Below are 18,004 nucleotides of genomic sequence, written 5' to 3'. Positions count from 1 at the left end.
GTAACCAAATTTAACTGAACAATATATAATGTTATTTTATTTATATATCAAATCTCCCGCTGCATGTAATGGGCGAAATGGTTCGTGGACCAGCAAGAAATTCCCACGGACCAGCGGTTGAAGAGCACTACTGATCTAGAAAGAACTATCAATATTGCTCACGTGAGACTCACCAAGGTGAAAAATGAGAGTAAAGAAATTTGCATTCATGTTGATTAATGCTAATGATGATTACCGTTAATGGATGATAATTGCTGGTCGTTTTTTTAAAACGGATACCTCACGGGTACGCTGAAGGATAGGAATGAAGATAATGAAGATAAAAGACATTTAGAGATTCATTTTATTATATTCATTTGCTATTTCCCATAAATCATCGTTATAATAACATGATTCGGAAATGATATTCTTGTCGTGTTAATCCTTTTCAATTCAAACCTGTTCATTATAATGTATTAGTTGGCACATTGGATAGAATGTCTTCACATCTCGGGTACCTTTCAAGAAAAGCAATAAGCAATCGCGTGTTTATGGCCCCTGGGGTCCCAGATGCTATAGAAGTGGGAAGGGGGAGGGGGGCTCAGGTGCATATGGGGGGGTATCACGTATGAGATCAAGATGAAGAAAAAAAAGTCGAAATAGAAGATTATACGGTCAAACTTGGTTATAACGACATTGATTTCATTTCATGAAATTTTGTTGTTTTAAGCGAGGTTGACGTTTTTAAAAATTTAATTTAGGAAAAAATATAATCAGATGCTATATCAAATACTGTACATGACATTACTATTTTATTGACTTCTGGGTGACCATATTAGGCGAGAAAAATAGAGGGAACAGAGGGTCGTAAATACGGGACATCGATTCTCACCAAAAATGTTGCCAATAGTCGGCGAGAATTGTTAAATTTGCTTAAAATTCTGCCAAGGTGACAAAAAAAAATTGTAAAATACGTGAGATGAATATTTATAGACATATTCATTATAACACGATTTATAAATTATGCAAAATGCTTTTATCCCCGATTTTACTAGAGATTACGCATTAAAGTAAGCTTCGTTGAATAAACTGGGGGAAAAAGGGATATGTTTTCCCACCCACAAAGTGGGGGAAGAATAAAATACGTGAATGTGTCCCGTATACGGGTCAGGTCAATGATCAAGTCGGGTCGTCAAACATGTATTAAATCCTTTTTTTGCAACATTAGGCATGAATAGCACAACAGAATAACACTGCCTCAATGTGCTGATGTCTAATTATAAGATTTTATTAGTAAAACGTTATAGAAACGGAGGCAAAACAGACGAAAAATTTCTCGTTGTATCCGAGGTCGTCCCGTTTTCATATTCGTTGTAAGCAACATTCATTGGCATTATTCTCTATGGGAATCTGCCCGCACTACCAATTATTAAGTTATAGCCAAGATGTCGTAACAACTTAAGTCGTTATAAACGTGTTTGACAGTAATTGGGGTGTAAGGTTGTACAGAATTCTGAAAAGTGGACAGGGCACCAGAACATCTATTTATCCCGAGACGGGCGAATTCAATAACTTATACAGGGTGTCCTGTAAGTGCTAATGCGGCCTTTGTCTCATCAACTGTTCGTCGTAGAGGTATGATTCCAATTTAAAAAATATTCAAAATGTGTTCAAAAATTACTTTGTATCAGTTTTGAGAGTGAAAATACAGGGTGTCACAAAATAAAAAAAAATCTAAAATCTAAATTTTTATACTGTTCCCCGTCCTCTAACTTTCAGTTAGAAACACACACACACACACACACACACACACACACACACATAAATGTTGGAAAGGAGCTTTGTCCGTTAGTTTTTGCTGCGAGTGAACTTGGAAACTTGGAATTTTTTTTGTTGGTCTCAGTAGAGACAGAGGAGCAAAACTTTCCAATTGGCAGGTAGAGGACACTGGGACCGCATAAAAATTTAGATTTTTTTTGTGACAGACTCTATTTTCACTCTAGAAACTGGTACAGGGTGATTTTTGAACGCCTTCCGAGCATTTTTTAAATTGGAATTTTACCTCTACAACGGACGGTTGATGAGATAAAGGCCACAGTAAGCACTTACGGGAAATCCTGTATGATCCCTGATATTACTTCGCAATCCAGTAAATTTATGACTACGAGCTTTATAGTATGGAGCAATTTGTTTTTAAAGTTCTCGTGCCAGTTCACACTTTAAATTTCAAAAATTAAAAGTGTGATGAGAATCAAATGCAAAATTAAGGCGAATTTCTTCTCTCTTAAACCCTTTAAGCGGAATTGACGAGACATCGCGATTTTTTTTGAAAACTTTTTATTTCAGCAATGACAAGCCCAGGTATTTTGTAAAGCTGATTTCTCTAGAGGGAGCCACATTTTTTATTCACCCCTTACTTTAAACTTGCTGAAAATCTGAATTAAGCCTACTCCATTAAAAAAAAAAAGTTATGGCGTTTTAAAGGGTATTTAGTTATTTCTCTGCTGTGCCGCTATAGAGGGTTAATAGTCCACTACTAAAACGTTGCCCTAAGGGGTCATTCAAGTAATACGTCAGCATCGATGGGGGGGGGGGGTTTCCGATTTGCTGACTTTCGATGACAACGGGGGGTTTGGATGATGCTTACGTCATCAACCCCCCTTTATGAAGTTATGATTTTATTCTTAATGGCATCTTACTCGGTGCGCAAGAAACGAGAAACATCTTTCGCTAGTTTGTGGTCATCGGAACTAACATTCTCCCTAATGATAAATTCCTTACAGTGCCACTTCAGCAATCTCTAAATGTTTCACGAATCCTTCAAGTGCTCTGGAAATGTGCAACGTATCACTCAAGTGATCCGTAATTATGCCACGGATCACATAACTAATCTGGGAATGTTCCGCGGGTAACTTGAGTGATGTAGAATTGCACTCGGGGGCCGCTTAAGTGCTCTAAAATTACGCCACACGTTACTCAAGGGATCTACAAATGTGCCACGGATCGTTTAAGTGTTCCGGAACTGTGTCGCGGGTTACTTAAGTGATCTTTGAATGTGCTACGGGCCTAATTCAGTGATCTTTGAATGTGCCACGGGCCTACTTGAGTGATCTGAAAATGTGCCGCTTAGTTCATTTTCACAAAGTTGGATTTGAGGGGGCAAGCCACATCAGATAACCTTCAGGGCCACACTCCAGCCACTTTTCGTTGATCCATCTTGTGTGGGGACGCCTTCTCCGACGTTTAACGACGGTGGTACCAATCCAGAATACTTGTGGTCCATCTGCTTTTTCCTTCATCCAGCAGTGGATTGAAAATGGTTGATGATGATGATGTTGGAACTAAATTAATTTGAATAGTAATGTAATTTCATAATAATTTACAAATTATATATTATTTCATAAATAATGTAAATTTATTTAGAAAAAATTAGCTGAACAGCAGAAGAATCGCCCCCCCGCCCATCTTTCGAAGTAATTTCAATACTTGTTGAACAATCCTTCAAACACAATTTCAGAGAGGTACTTTTCATTACTTCAAAAAAACAAAACAAAAAACATTTCATTAAATAAGTTTTGAAAAATATTGTGGCATAGTTCTAGCTGTGATAATCCTTCTAATTAATTAAGATATTATAGTGTGCTACAGTTTAATTGCAATAGTTTATTAACCGCACCCATTACTAAATATCAATCACTATATTTATTATTAATAAGCACTATATTTATTATTATTAAGCACTATATTTATTATTATTAAGCACTATATTTATTATTATTAAGCACTATATTTATTATTATTAAGCACTATATTTATTATTATTAAGCACTATATTTATTATTATTAAGCACTATATTTATTATTATTAAGCACTACTTATTACCCCCACCTATCTTTCCTCCACCTCTTAGGCATTTGCCTGTTTTAAAATCGAGCATTCACCGAGAAGAGAAATTATTTCTACGATTCAATTTTTTTTGTTCAAAATTTTTTTTAATACCAAATAATTAAGCACATAATTCATGATATCATAAATTTTATAGTTGATGAACTACATAAACTACATAACATAAAATAAACTATATAAATTTTATAAACACAACAAACTCGGTAGTTGATAAACTTTAAATATTGATAATGTTTTAATAATAACAATTTATCTGCTATTAAATGCCTTTAAATTTACATAAATTGCTCATATGTTTACCATAACGGAATCCGCTTTAATTTCCGCTTTCCCGGGATTAAGGAAAGACCTGGGAAACGTTAATCTCTACATGGAACTCCCACATAGCGCCACATCCTGGAGCAAGGCCACTAGGCTGGGATTTTTGATTCCCCCCCCCCCCCCCCCCCCAAGATAGATTTTTCATGGGTCTTTCTACAGTAAATTTATAATATGAAAAAGCAAAAAAAAATCTAGTAATTTCCCGGTTAATGAAAGACTATAGAAAAAGTCTTCTGGAAATAAAAATCATCTCATTTTGGTCGGACGAGGATTAACGTAGAATAACGTCGTTGAAAAGTTTCCACACTTGTCCAACGGAAGCGGCGACGAAGTCACACTTACGGGTCAAGAACCAGCGGTCAGAGGACTTTAAACAGCTCACGCCGTATATAATAACTGCAATAATAATAATGATATGTCACCAAAGTGTCTACGAGAGATTACACAAGGGGCTTATTGGTGTTTTCGCTGTCGGAGTAAGCGGAGCGGAGATGAATGGATTACATACGGAGCAGAAGAAGAAGAAGATGAGAATCTTTCCTTTCTCTTTTTTGACTTTTCCTTGGGCTCTCTCTTTAACCCGGTTACTGAACGATAGCTTCGAACAACCAAAAAAAAAAAAAACTAACTAAACATATATTTAAGTCCAGTCCAGACCACATTACTTCCCTCAATTTATCTCTTCTCCCTCTTTCCCGTTACTTACCTAGATATCTCACCTGTCATTGGTAGTTTGACCGAATTCGGAACAAGGGGATGGTGATGATGACGTGCTTTTCTCTTGCCCTTTTTTTTTTTTTTTAAACAGTACCATACCATACATACTTTCCACCACCCACCAGGCCTATTATTTTTCCTCTCTTTCACTGACTCGTCCATAGAGAAAAGGGAAAACAAAAATAAATAAATAAAATAAAATTCAGCGGTAGAGAGTATATATAGCCGATATGACCATCATTTTTCGGACAACTAACTTGTGTTCTCTACCAGTCGAAGGTGACTGGTTCCATCGCTAACACCCATTCTGTGTGTCTATCAGTGAAAGTACTAAGCAAACCATGGCTTCTCTCAAGGTGAGTACGTAACTCGGATTATTCTCGTGCCCAATGGCGATTGGATATTTACCAACTGTTAAAGTAGCGGTTATGATTTCTTACCATGAAAAATTGATACCCAATTTTACAATTTTTGAATTATTTGTCTCGAAATCGTCATAAAGCTTCGTATTTCTTTCAAAATTTATAATTTTAACATTTAAATTATGTACCTACTGCCGTTGTCGTAAAGACCTAGCACCAAATCTGTCTTTTATTAGTCTATTTATTTTTTTAAATCTATGTGGCTCTTAGAATTATTATTACTATTATAAACAGGATTTATATTAGCCCACATAATGCAGCCCGTGAACTCACGGAATATTGTTGGATAAGGTCCATGTCTGATCTAACTGTGACTGGCTTTCTGCGTTTCAGTTTGCGAACCCTTTACATCATTGCTATGGATATTATTGAAACAAATATAATGGCAGCAACCGGCAAATTGCCCAACGAAGTGGCTGAAGGGGAAAAGGGCCTTTATTGGCTGTAGCGGTAATAGCCCCACACCCCCGACTATCAAAAATCTCTGCACGAGCTTCCTCGTTTACAAAACCTCAGCATTAACCTCCCCTGAAATCTTTACACGAGATTCGCTTGAGCTTACAAAATCGCTGCCTAAACTCCTATAAGCTTATAAAACCTCGATACGAGTTTGCAAAATCTCAGCACGAGCTTCCTTAAGTTAACAAAATCTCTACAGTTCTCCTTTGAGCTTACAAAATCTCGACACCGGAATACCATAAGCTTAAAAAGTCCCTGCATGAGCTCTCCCAAGCACATAAAAAAAGTCACTGCACGAGCAACTCTCTCTACCTTACAAAATTTCGGAATGAGCATTTACTGAGCTTAGAAAAATCTCAGAACTAGCCTCCCCGTATCTTACAGAAATTCGTACAGGAGTTCCCCTGAGCTTACAAAAATCTCTACACGAGTTCCATGAGCCTAAAAAATCTCTACATGAGCTTCCCATGAGCCTAAAAAATCTATATATGAGCTTCCCATGAGCTTAAAAGGTCTCTGCACGAGCTCTCCTAATTATTCAAAATTTCTGCACGCGCTCTCTTGAACATAAAAAAAAATCTTTGTAAGTGCTCCATGAGCTTACAAAATCTCTGCAGGAGCCTCCCCCTGTGTATACAAAAGTTCCTCCTAGTACTATGCCATAGACACTCACTACGTTATGGGTTCTCAACCTTATGTGTTCAACGGAGCTTTTGTGCCAGTAACACGAAGGTCAAAAAGCACCCCTTTGCCAATAAGATTAAGGTCCCTTTACCGAATAATATTCAGCAAATAATAATTTAAGATCAATAAATTTTTTTCTTATCCAACTCACTCCCGTTCTCTCTCACGGACCCCTAAAATTTCTTCAAGGACACTCTAAGAGGTCCGTGGACACATGGTAAAGAACCACTGCACTCTACGCTTTCTTTTAAATTTTATTTCGAAAATGAAATGTAAATTCCGCTTCTCGCGGAACCTTCGGAAACTTCGCGCCAAGAACCCCCGATTTTTTTAAAAACCTACTTTCGAGTTTTGTTTTCAAATAATTTCACCAGTGTCTTCCTATGCAGGCTGTCCAAAACTGTTTCCAACAACAAACACTCTCTGCAACCGTTGACTTTAAAAAACCCATTTTTTTCAGGGGTCGTATGGATAAAAAACAAAGAAATTAGCCTTTTATATAAAGTCTCAGTTGGCCAAAACGTCCGATTATTGAAATGTAGATTATGCTCTTAAAAGCCATTTGCAAAAAAATTCGTAACTTTAAATGCAAAAAATATTCATTAACATACTAAATATATAAAATCACTGTGTTTGGAAAATTATCACTGTGTTTAATTAATTTAATTTATGTTTTGTAATTTGAGAACCACACCCTCAATCATTGGCGATAAAACTTGTCAAATATGCCCGTCAATATTGCTTAAATATGTAACTTTTCGTAAATGAATTCTCGGAGTCGGCATTAACAATTCATCAAGTTTTAGCACACAGGTTCTGCTGCATGAAAAGTTAATTTAGATATTTTTTTATGTATAAAACAATTAGCATGTGCACGTCATTTGAAAACTTTTTGTCACTAAAAGTATGTTTTTAAAATCAACGGTTGCACCGAGATTGTACAAACAATTTTTGACAGCCTGTTTACTAGTTCTATTATACACGCATGCTCAAATTAAAATCAATTTAATATTCTTGAAAGCAACCTGAATATAGTAATGTAGACCAGTTTTTTCTTTCGCCTATGGGCCATATTTTCTTCTCGTAGCCCATCTTGTCTTATCCAAGCCCCCCCCCCCCCCTAACTCATCCAGGAGCAATACCCCTCCACTTATTAAATCGGTTTTTTTTAGTAAATTCTTGTGAAAAATTACGGACCCTCAGGAGGGAATTTAGTGAGCTTCCCTCTAGGCGAGGGTTATATGCATGGCCGTCTCAAAATTATGTTGCTCTGGGCACCCGTACTTAGGCTTTTGCTTCACATCTGTATTTTCCCCCCACCGCTCTATGGACCCACTTTATCACCTGTCGTAGCTCCTCTTCTACTTGAGTTCTGCCCCCCCAGTCTACAATGTTCCAAAATCAGAGTATACGGCCCATTATGAGGAAACACTATTGTAGAACCAATACCTCGAGCCAAAAATCGAGTATATATATATAAAATGCTTCAGTAAAGTCCATCATGATCACGAGCAACACGTTGATGTGTGCCTTAATTCAGGGTTTCTTGAGCTATGGGTCGCGATCCAGACTTGGGTCGTAAGGGCTTTCGAGATGGGTCGTATAAATCCACTTACAATTCGGTTATAAATTAATTTGATGCACCACGTGTTTCGTGGAGCGTCCTAGAGATTTCGATTGCCTGAGTTGGGACAAAGATATTTTTGGGGCGCCTCTTGAGATATGATTTTATTTAAAGTATGTTTGGGGAGAAGTGGACATGTGATATTATTACAGAATGCACAGGAATGTTGGAAAGTACCTATATAAAAATATGAATAAACTAGAAAACTCAACATAATAACCAGAATTAATGAAAATCATTCCCATAGTTAATGAAAAATGATTCCAAAACGTATAATTATAATAATTATAAATAATAATAATATAAAATAATAATTTATTTTATTTATTTTTAATATACAAACCTGTGTAACGTCAGTAGGCTCTTATTTCTCATTAATAATTATTATTGTAATGTATTGTAAATTCTAAAATTATTGTAAAATACATTAATTATAAAATTGACGTAAAAATAATTCTAAGATTAATGAAATAATTATATTAAAAATATTATATTATATTAATGAAATAATAATTATTAAATAATTCTAAGATTAATGAAAAAGAACAGCCCGAATTTCTGAAAGAAGTGATTCCAGAATTAGCGAAAGCTTTTAATAATTTGAGTCTCCCGGCTTGATTTTTGGGAGGTCCTGACTTCAGTCCCTGTAGGCCAACTTGTTAAGGCGTCATAGGAATTTAACATTTCGTTAATCAGAAATATTTAATTAGAATTTTTTGAATTAAAAATGGACCGATGTGGGTCGCGAAGTTGATCGTGTTGCCGATTTTGGGTCGCAGCGCTGAAAATGGCCAAGAACCCCTACCTTAAGGCAATCGAAAGTTCACAGTTGGAGGTAAAAATTATTATTATATTTTCGAGAAAATGACTCAATTATGTCTTACAAAAAAACTACTGGAATAGAATCACTAAATTTTCATGAGAAATATCGTGAAACGGTGGTATTTATAAATATATATATAAATTGCAGACTTCCTCGAATATTTTTCCCACGGTCTTTTCCCTTTCCATTGCTCTATTATGTCCCCATAATTTTCTCAAAAGTCTCGGATACAGACACGAAAAGACTCAGAAAAGGACGTAATTTCCATTTCACTTGATCGTGTTTATAGTGGCTTATCATTTATTCATATTTCTTCCGCTTCAAACTATTCGACCAAATATAGACAGAAATTACCCGTCATGCTCTTGTAAAAAGAATTACGTTCTTCTTTTTTTTGTTTTCTAGAACATTCTATTCGAAAGTTTATCACGCGAGGATTTATTATTATACGCAAAACTAACACGATATGTTTTTTGGAATGTGCTTGTTTTTTGTTTTGCGCTTCCTTTCCGTGGGGATTTATCGCATTTAATTCATCAGCGATGCGTCGAATTTTTTCATAAAAAACTTCAAATCCGGAGAGATTTTTTGTTGTATTTCCCTATAAATGGTAAAATAAAAAAAACTCTCTATCGAAATAATTTCCGTCTGCAACATTAGCAGGAACTTCATCTCAGAATGTGAATTTATTTCTGAATGGAATTTTATTTCTCATTTATTAAAGAAAATATCTATGTATTACATCTATGTATAATATTTCAATGTGAACAGTTTACTTGCGCATCTCGTAATTACATAAGGTGATTTGCTCGTATGACAGAACCTTCTGCAGATTTATAAGTTTCATTTTAATTTTCTTATAAATATATTTCGTTAGCATAAATTTAACAGATATACAAAGTGTTCTATGAATTTGTAAAAAGTTTAAAAATTGGAAGAACTATCACATTTTTGCAGTTCGTAGAAAGGTTTTTACGGAGAGGAATTTCGTTTTCTTTTGGTATGTGAAAAAAATTTATTTCAATTCTTTGTCGACAGAGGACGCTGCTCAAAAGCAAATGACTGGAAATATACGAATCGGAGTTTTACAAAATGCACGGTGTACGATTAACAGCTCATTTCTGAATTGTCCTGTTACTGGCGCTTACTACGTGAGGTTCGCATTGTGATGTTGTAATTGGTGGATAAACCACTGTGTTAGTTAATTTGTTTTACCTCAGCCACGAATCCCCCGGCTGTAGCTTTATGAACGTTTCAGACACAGGATAGATAGAAAAAAAGGTTCGTCCAATAAATCTTGCTAGAATTCTGTGCAGCGCCCTCTATTGATAAAAGTTTGAACAATTTTTCTCTTAAAAAGAAAAAGCTGCGTGAGAATAACTTTTTCGCAAACCGCATTTAAATGTACCGATGACTTGAATTTTTATGAATTTTTAAACTCTTTACGAACTTCTGGGACACAGTGTAGAGCAAGAACGCGACAGAATTTTTTTTTGCGGGGAGGGGGGGCTGTGAGGACGCACGAGTGAGTTCTTAGAAAAGTTGCTACAGCGAAAAGTTTGAAACACCTGGTCAGCAGTTATACGGCTTTTGAAAATTTACGCGTGCAGTTACTTTCACTAATGCACAAAACAGTACCTGCTTATAATATTTTATACTAAAAATAGTTTCCTCTTACTGTATATGAATACACGCTTTCACTGCTAGAGTGTCATTGGAAGACGTTTTCGAGCTATAGAGCCGTGGTACGGGCGGTATTAAACCAGACGTTTTGTCTACGCCCACGGTAGTTAAAATCACTTGTTCACCCCTGAATATGTCTACGTAGCACCGTAGGCGAGGACGAAGCGTCTGGTCTTATTCCGCCTGAATCAAGGCTCTATATATAGCCCCGGTTTCAATTCATCTCTCAAAATATCGACGCTAACAGATTGAGTGGCTATCGAGGCAACTCAATCAAACTCTTGAGAAATTCATTCTTCAGGGCCTATATGCAGGACATAATTTACAAAAAACATATCCAACACAGTCCTACTAGACACAGTAAAAGACACTATACGTTATGGATTTAAAGTCTTTAACAGTCTAAACTGCAAAGTAAAGTTGAAGAATTCGGAGAAAAATGTTTGCTTTAGAACCGAACAAGGTCCAGGATAAAAATAATTTATGATCGAATAATTACGATCAAATGTTTGATCTGATCATTTTTGTCTCATCACGGTCAGTTTCTGCTCACGAAGGCTAATTAGCTCGGGACCTACAATTTATTGCTGATTCCGAACGGCATCGCTCGATATTCTGTCCTTTTTACACTCGCTGAGAGGTTGGTGCTCTAACCCCTCGGTGTGGGGCTGACTGCGCTTGCAATCGTTTTCTGTCATGCTTTCACCGTGTGTCTGGTGTTCCCGCGCGTCCAGAAAGTTAGTTTCTGACAAGGACGAATCGGGTATAGAACTCGCGACACTTCTAAACATTTTCTGCGAGTATCTCATCGACCTGCTGCTACCGCGCCTTCGGAGAAATATATTCCTGTGTTCTTAGACTTTTTTAAAAGATCATTTTACGTATTTATTTTATAAAGAGGTTTTTACTTTTGCATCGTTGGAGGTAATTACAAGGTGATTCTAAACTCATGGGACGCACTTTAAAAGGTCATATATAAGTCTCCTAAACAAGCATTTTTGGGTCATAGAATGTGCGGTCGAATCGCACTAGCAAAGGCGGTAGAGGGTGTTTTTAGGTATTGCACAACAGCATTTCACCACAAAAAAATATCATATTTTTCAGACATTTACTGCTATATGCGCTATCAACCATTCGAGGGCGCATATTCTCCTTCGGATTGGAGTTTGTTTTTTATTGGTACAAGCAGGGCCTAACTAGGCAGGTGAAATAGGTGCACCCGCACAGGGCCTACTTGGAAAGGGGGCCCAGAATGGGCATAAGAATGAGCCAGAAGGAGCCTAAATTCGAATTATTGCTCAAGAATGGCTAGCTACGGCCCTGGGTACAAGGACCATCAAGGTTATGCTGCACCAAACAGTGATAAAGCGGTACAATGACTTGTGGTAGAATTTGAATTATCCAAGTTGCACCTTGAGAAGGAAAGACCCTGCACCCTCGGATAGTTGATTGCACTTATTGCAGCAAATCCGTCAGAAAATATATTTGCTTTCGTTTGTGCACTTTCTAAAACCACCCTCTACCGCCTTCGCTATTGCGACTCGACCGCACATTCTACAACCGAAAATGCCTGTTTATGAGTCATACATCGTCTCTTAAAATTTGTGCCATGAATCTAGAATCACCCTGTATTTATAGCCCACATTTCAAAATCCTTGTATTGATAAAATAATTTTCAATAGGCTTCAGCTTTTCTACCGTGACCTCTAGCGAGAAATTCCCTCCGTATAGTATCCGAAATTTCAAAAATATTTCCACTTATCGGTACATCAAATATTTATTTTATTTACATATTCTTGTTTCACGATAACCTTTGGCTATCTAGCTACGCTAAGTCTGGTATAACACAGGTATACCTTACAAGATAACATTTCTTTTGTTTATTTCTATGGTATAAAATTAGTAGGATTATCAGAATCTGCAGGTGTTCATAACTCAGATACGAAATTCTCAAAAACCGGCCTATTCCAGGAATACACTCGGTATTGTGAGTGATGATCCAAAATTAGCTGCATTTTTTTTTGTTTTTAGGAAGAAAAGTGGAACAGTCGAAAGTGTGCAAAGTTCATGAAAAATAAAGAAATAATAATAATAATATTAGACATGATCGTTTAGTGACTGGAAGCTGAGAAAAAAAAGGTGAGACGGACTATAGAGGCCGCCATCCCCTAAGAAAATGGAAAAAAAAAGGTGACGGGACGAACGATCTATGATTTATGAATTAGAAAAGCGACTCTGGCCGATATTTAATTCTCGTCTTGAAGAGGCCTATAAGACTTTTCTAGGTCATGGGTAGCCGGAATATGACCGGAGGTCAACATATAGCATCTTGACATTACGGAGGGTTTGTTGAACTTGCCATTTCCTCTGTGATGTTCGTTGGACAAGTTTCTTGGTGGGATTTTCACTTCGTTTTCTAGTTTCTTGACCCTGTTATTTATGTGTGTGTGTGTGGGAAAGACCAGCAATCACTCTTTTTATGATTCTTCCTTATTTTGTTTTTCTTTTATCGTGATTTGTTTGCGTTATGAATAAGAGGATGATTTCGTCTTCGGGTATAACTTATTCTTCGGGACGATGGACTAATTATAAAAGTGACGTTAATGAATTTCTAATTACAGTAGAAGTCCGTGATACTGACAGTTCGCAATCAGAGTGTCAATTGTCGTTATGACGGATTCGTATTATAAACGAATTTTAGTTTTTTGCACTGTAGAAACATATAAATTGGGGGGGGGGGGAGAAAAACACTACAGTGAATCCCACTTATAACATTTTCCCGCTTAGTACGACTTATTTTCGTGGTCCTAACACTTACTGATACTCATACAGATTCCCCCTTTAAAACGTTTTCTCGTTTACAAAATTTTTTATGACGGTTTTTGAAAAAAATATTATAAGCGGGATCGACTGTAAAGAAATTTGCTTTTCCCTACTTTTGCTGGATTATGCATCTAGAGTTAACTGCTTATGCACACACAATGTTGATTGTACAACAAAATTTTGCACTTTGTGGAATGCAGCAGTTTCTGCAACTGGAGTAACGTTGCACTATAAAAGTGTCTAATAACATTTAACGCAGAGGAAATGATTAAGACCTGTTTGCCCGTGTGCAGTATTGGAAGATTCCAAGAAAGAAGGGGGGGGGGAGATATTTTTCAGGGTAAAACACAACGGTGGTGGTGGTGCCCCACCATAGGCGGAGATAGACTTTGAAGTCTTGGGGGGCAAGGTCATTATTGCTGTGGGGGGGGCAAGATGACGATGATGTCAATTCGTATATACATATATTGACGCTGGGGGAGGGCAATGCCCCCCCCCCGCCCCCACCGTATCTCCACCCATGTGCCCCACCTGCCCAATCAACAAACAGATAAAATTGTGTTTTTTCGCCTCCTCTATAGATAACAAGAAGAGAAGAGACAGCATGTGTGGTTTTCTTGTCTACATGGAAAGGTACTGACATGTACCACGTTTATTAAACACCTATGAATAAAGTGAAGAGATTAAAAAAAAGGCACTCTTTTTGGTTCATTTCAGCCACTTCGTTGGGCACTTTGCCTGCTGTGGCCTTGTATTTGTATTTTATGTATTGTTAAAGAAAGGGAAGAGAGGAAAAACATGATTTTCAAGAATTCCCGTTGTTGTTATAGCGAACATATTCTGATTTTCACTCATAAATATCTTACTTATAAGCGAATATTTTTTATATCTTCAAAATTAGCTCTTTGGCAATCACTTTCGAATTACTTGTGATAGCGAGATTCTCGTTATTAGTTATAACGGTATAATTTTTTGAATATGCTGATTCGATGCCGTAAATGCTACACATAATTCGTCAAGTGAAATTGAATAAATGCTTTACAATATGCGGTCGTTTGTCATTTTGGGATTAAAATTGATTACAGATTTTATTTGTTTTTTTACAGTTATGGGTTCTGAGTTGCCTGGTGATGAGTGCAGCCTGCACTACTAAAGTAGAGAAAAAGACGACAAAGGCTGCTTCAACCACCAGTGCAGATCTGGTAGCTGCTGCAACTGGATATGGAGGCGGTGGAGGAGGAGGCTCCGGTGGTTATGGCGGTGGAGCTGGCGGTGGCTACGGAGCAGGTGGTGGACATGGAGGAGGAGGAGGCGGCGGAGGCGGAAAAGGAACTACTATCCTCCTCGCGATACCAGTGTCTCTGAATGGTGGAGGAAAAGGTGGTGGTGGCGGTGGAGGAGGCTCCGGAGGTTATGGAGGAGGAGCAGGCATCGGCGGAGGATATGGAGGATCTGGAGGATTCGGCGGAGGCATAGGAGATAGTTACGGAGGCGGAAGTGGCGGTGGATATGGAGGTAGTAGCGGAGGAAGCCACGGAGGTGGAGGAGGATATGGCGGTGGAAGTAGCGGTGGTTATGGAGGCGGATCTTCGTTTGGAGGATTCGATTTGAGCAGTTATGGTGGTGGCAGCAGTGGAGGAAGCTATGGGGGTTCCGGTGGAAAAAGCGGTGGAGGACTCGGAGGATTGGGTGGTGGTTATGGAGGAGGATTAGGCGGTGGATATGGTGGGGGATCGCTTGGAGGTGGTAAAGGTTCTTTCGGAGGATTTGGAGGTGGTGATGGCGGATACGGTGGAGGATCAATCGGAGGTGGTGACGGTGGGTATGGCGGTGGATCTCTTGGAGGCGGTAAAGGTTCCTTTGGAGATTTCGGAGGTGGTGATGGTGGATACGGTGGAGGTTCGTTAGGTGGTGGATATGGAGGAAGCAGCGGTGGTGGTGGAGGATACGGAGGAAGCAGCGGCGGTGGTGGAGGATATGGAGGAAGCAGCGGTGGCGGTGGAGGATACGGTGGAGGACACGGAGGCAGCGGTGGTGGAGTGACACTTCTTGGTTTGAGCATCAGCAGTCTTGGAGGTGGCAGCGGCGGTGGAAAATCTTATGGTGGTTCAGGTGGAAGTGGAGGATATGGTGGTAGCTTTGCAGGACTTGGCGGTGGGCTCGGAGGATATGGAGGTGGTTTTAGTGGTGGATTTGGAGGCAAAAGCAGCGGATTAGGCGGTGGGTACGGAGGAAGCAGCGGTGGAGGATATGGCGGAAGCAGCGGTGGAGGTTATGGAGGCAGTAGTGGAGGGGGATATGGTGGAAGCAGTGGAGGTAAAGGATTTGGCGGTGGTTTCGGAGGAGGATATGGAGGAGGCAGTGGAAAATCTAGTGGTCTCGGAGGTGGTTTGGGCGGCGGATACGGTGGAGGAAGTGGAAAGTCCAGTGGTTTCGGTGGAGGAATTGGTGGAGGATATGGCGGTGGAAGCGGAAAATCTAGTGGATTCGGAGGCGGCTTCGGCGGTGGATATGGAGGAGGCAGTGGAAAATCTAGTGGTTTCGGAGGTGGTCTCGGCGGTGGATATGGAGGAGGAAGCGGAAAATCTAGTGGCTTCGGAGGTGGTTTCGGTGGTGGATATGGATCCGGAGGAGGTGGAAAAGGTGGATTTGGTGGTGGCAGCGGAGGTGGATACGGCGGAGGAAGTGGAAGCAGCAAAGGAGGGTTCGGCGGAATCTCCAGCTACTCCGGTGGTGGATGGTCATGGTGAACAAACTGATCCGATTTTACTGGTGAGTAAATACTGTTTCTGGAACGTCAATGACTTATATAATAATAAAATAATTGTTTGAAATTTTATTTTCAACTTTTAAAATTGCATTAATCTCTGAAGTTTTTAACCATAGCTAAATTAGCAAAAAAATCATTTTTCATAGGATTAAAGACAGTCGGTGTTTATCTAAAAATATTCATTTCTCTTTCACAGCCTCAAAGATGTGTTCGTTCGCATGATTTTTGGACGGCAAAAAAAATGACAGGGTTATGGACATATCGATGGCATTTCATCGTAAAAAAAAGACAAAGTGCCTTGCACACATACGAACAGGATACTTGGCGATGACACCCTGAAACGCTCATTTGTTTTAGAATGCTCATGACATTCCTTCCCGATAGATATAAGGAACTTATCATCAAATTCGGGAGTCATTCCGCCAAGTAAAGTCAAAGACACATCACTGCCTGCGTCTGTTTCTAATTTTTAATTTCGCATTTTGTTGAAGCTCAAGAACAGAAATGTCTCGTAAGGAAACGTCCACACCGCAAGCTGTTTGTTTTTTATTCCCAACGATAATGTTTGATTTGGAGCCAGTATAAGTCTCGCTTAAAGTGGTTCGAGTCACTGGTCATTGAGAAATATCAGTGGAAGAAATCGAAGTTCCTTCGAGATGTTTTTCTCTCCCCCACACCTGTATGTAAATATGTTTCGTAATAAAATTCAAGTGAATTGATGTTACTTTGAAGAGTGCTGATTCGTTTTTCTTATGACTGTGGTACATCATCTGTACACAAAAGGCCCGTAAAGGCTGCGGAAAAATATACTGTATTATGGAAAATTTAACGGCAATCGAACTCGTTTGAACGTACATCAATCATTCAGGAAACATTATATGATTATGCGGGGGAACAATTCCCTCAGTTGCCGTTTCACACCATTATAATAGTTTGTAAAATGTCATATTTTGCAATGTATTATTCATGACACTATTTTTTTGCTGCTATCTGTGTTACCATGTTTTTGAAGCAGAAAAATGTTCAGAGTTTCTAAAAATTTTTGGTGATTTTCTCTGCTTATCATGGCGCCGTTGATCAATGCACGTTTTGCTCTTCCAGCATGAAAAGGTTTTAAAACGGATTCCTGCAATAAAGCTTGGTCGACACCATCGAAATTAGGTTTTCTCTTCCGTTCTTTCACCAATCTTCCTCAACTTAATCAGAATTTTTCTTAATGCTCGACACCCGAACTCGGAAAATTCCATACTGTTTTGCAATTTAAACTTGAGTTTTCTTTTATTGCATCCAAAATTTTTGATTTGTTATGCACAAACAAAAATCTTGTTTTTTCGCGATCATTTTAAAATTTCAAGACATTGCATGGATCCATAGCGTTTATGCAGATTTTTTCAGATTATTGTTTTTATTGAAAATGTTAGCGCCCTCTATATAAGTTTAACAAAGAAAAAAAAAATCAAATATACTGAAGACAAAGTTTTGACATCCGTAGTGTAGGTTTTTTTAAAATTCTCATTTGGTACTTTACGTCATCTATGTTTAACAAATAAACTTACAAACGCGTCACATAAAACAAAATTCTACAGATGGCGTACGTATCGAGCCAGAAAGTAGTTTTGACTGTCACATTAATATCGTATCATTGCTATGATTCGATTCGTAATAAATCTGAGAATTAAAATAATGGGCTTTTGGATATGCAAATTAACATGAAAATTCAGGCATTTACAATTTTTACTCCAAAATATGTAAGGTAGATGACTGGGCTGACCATATTTCCACGGGAAATTGG

At 38.3% G+C, this 18,004-nt stretch overlaps 1 protein-coding gene across 1 annotated transcript; it reads left to right on the top strand.

Annotated features, from left to right (window-relative positions):
- Nucleotides 1–5,168: 5,168 nt before the first annotated feature.
- On the top strand, nt 5,169–16,936 carry LOC149089105 (uncharacterized). Its single transcript, XM_089237244.1, has 3 exons — nt 5,169–5,280; nt 14,549–16,214; nt 16,409–16,936. Exons 1-2 carry the CDS (start codon nt 5,266–5,268, stop codon nt 16,190–16,192), a joined length of 1,659 nt encoding a protein of 552 aa, XP_089093370.1. The 5' UTR covers nt 5,169–5,265; the 3' UTR covers nt 16,193–16,214; nt 16,409–16,936.
- Nucleotides 16,937–18,004: the final 1,068 nt, after the last annotated feature.

The sequence above is a fragment of the Pholcus phalangioides genome, unplaced genomic scaffold, assembly GCF_987345545.1.
Source record: "Pholcus phalangioides strain wild (caught in Gottingen) unplaced genomic scaffold, Ppha-v1.0 ptg000002l_1, whole genome shotgun sequence".
Lineage (NCBI taxonomy): Eukaryota > Metazoa > Arthropoda > Arachnida > Araneae > Pholcidae > Pholcus > Pholcus phalangioides.
This window is presented reverse-complemented; position numbering and strand designations above follow the sequence as displayed.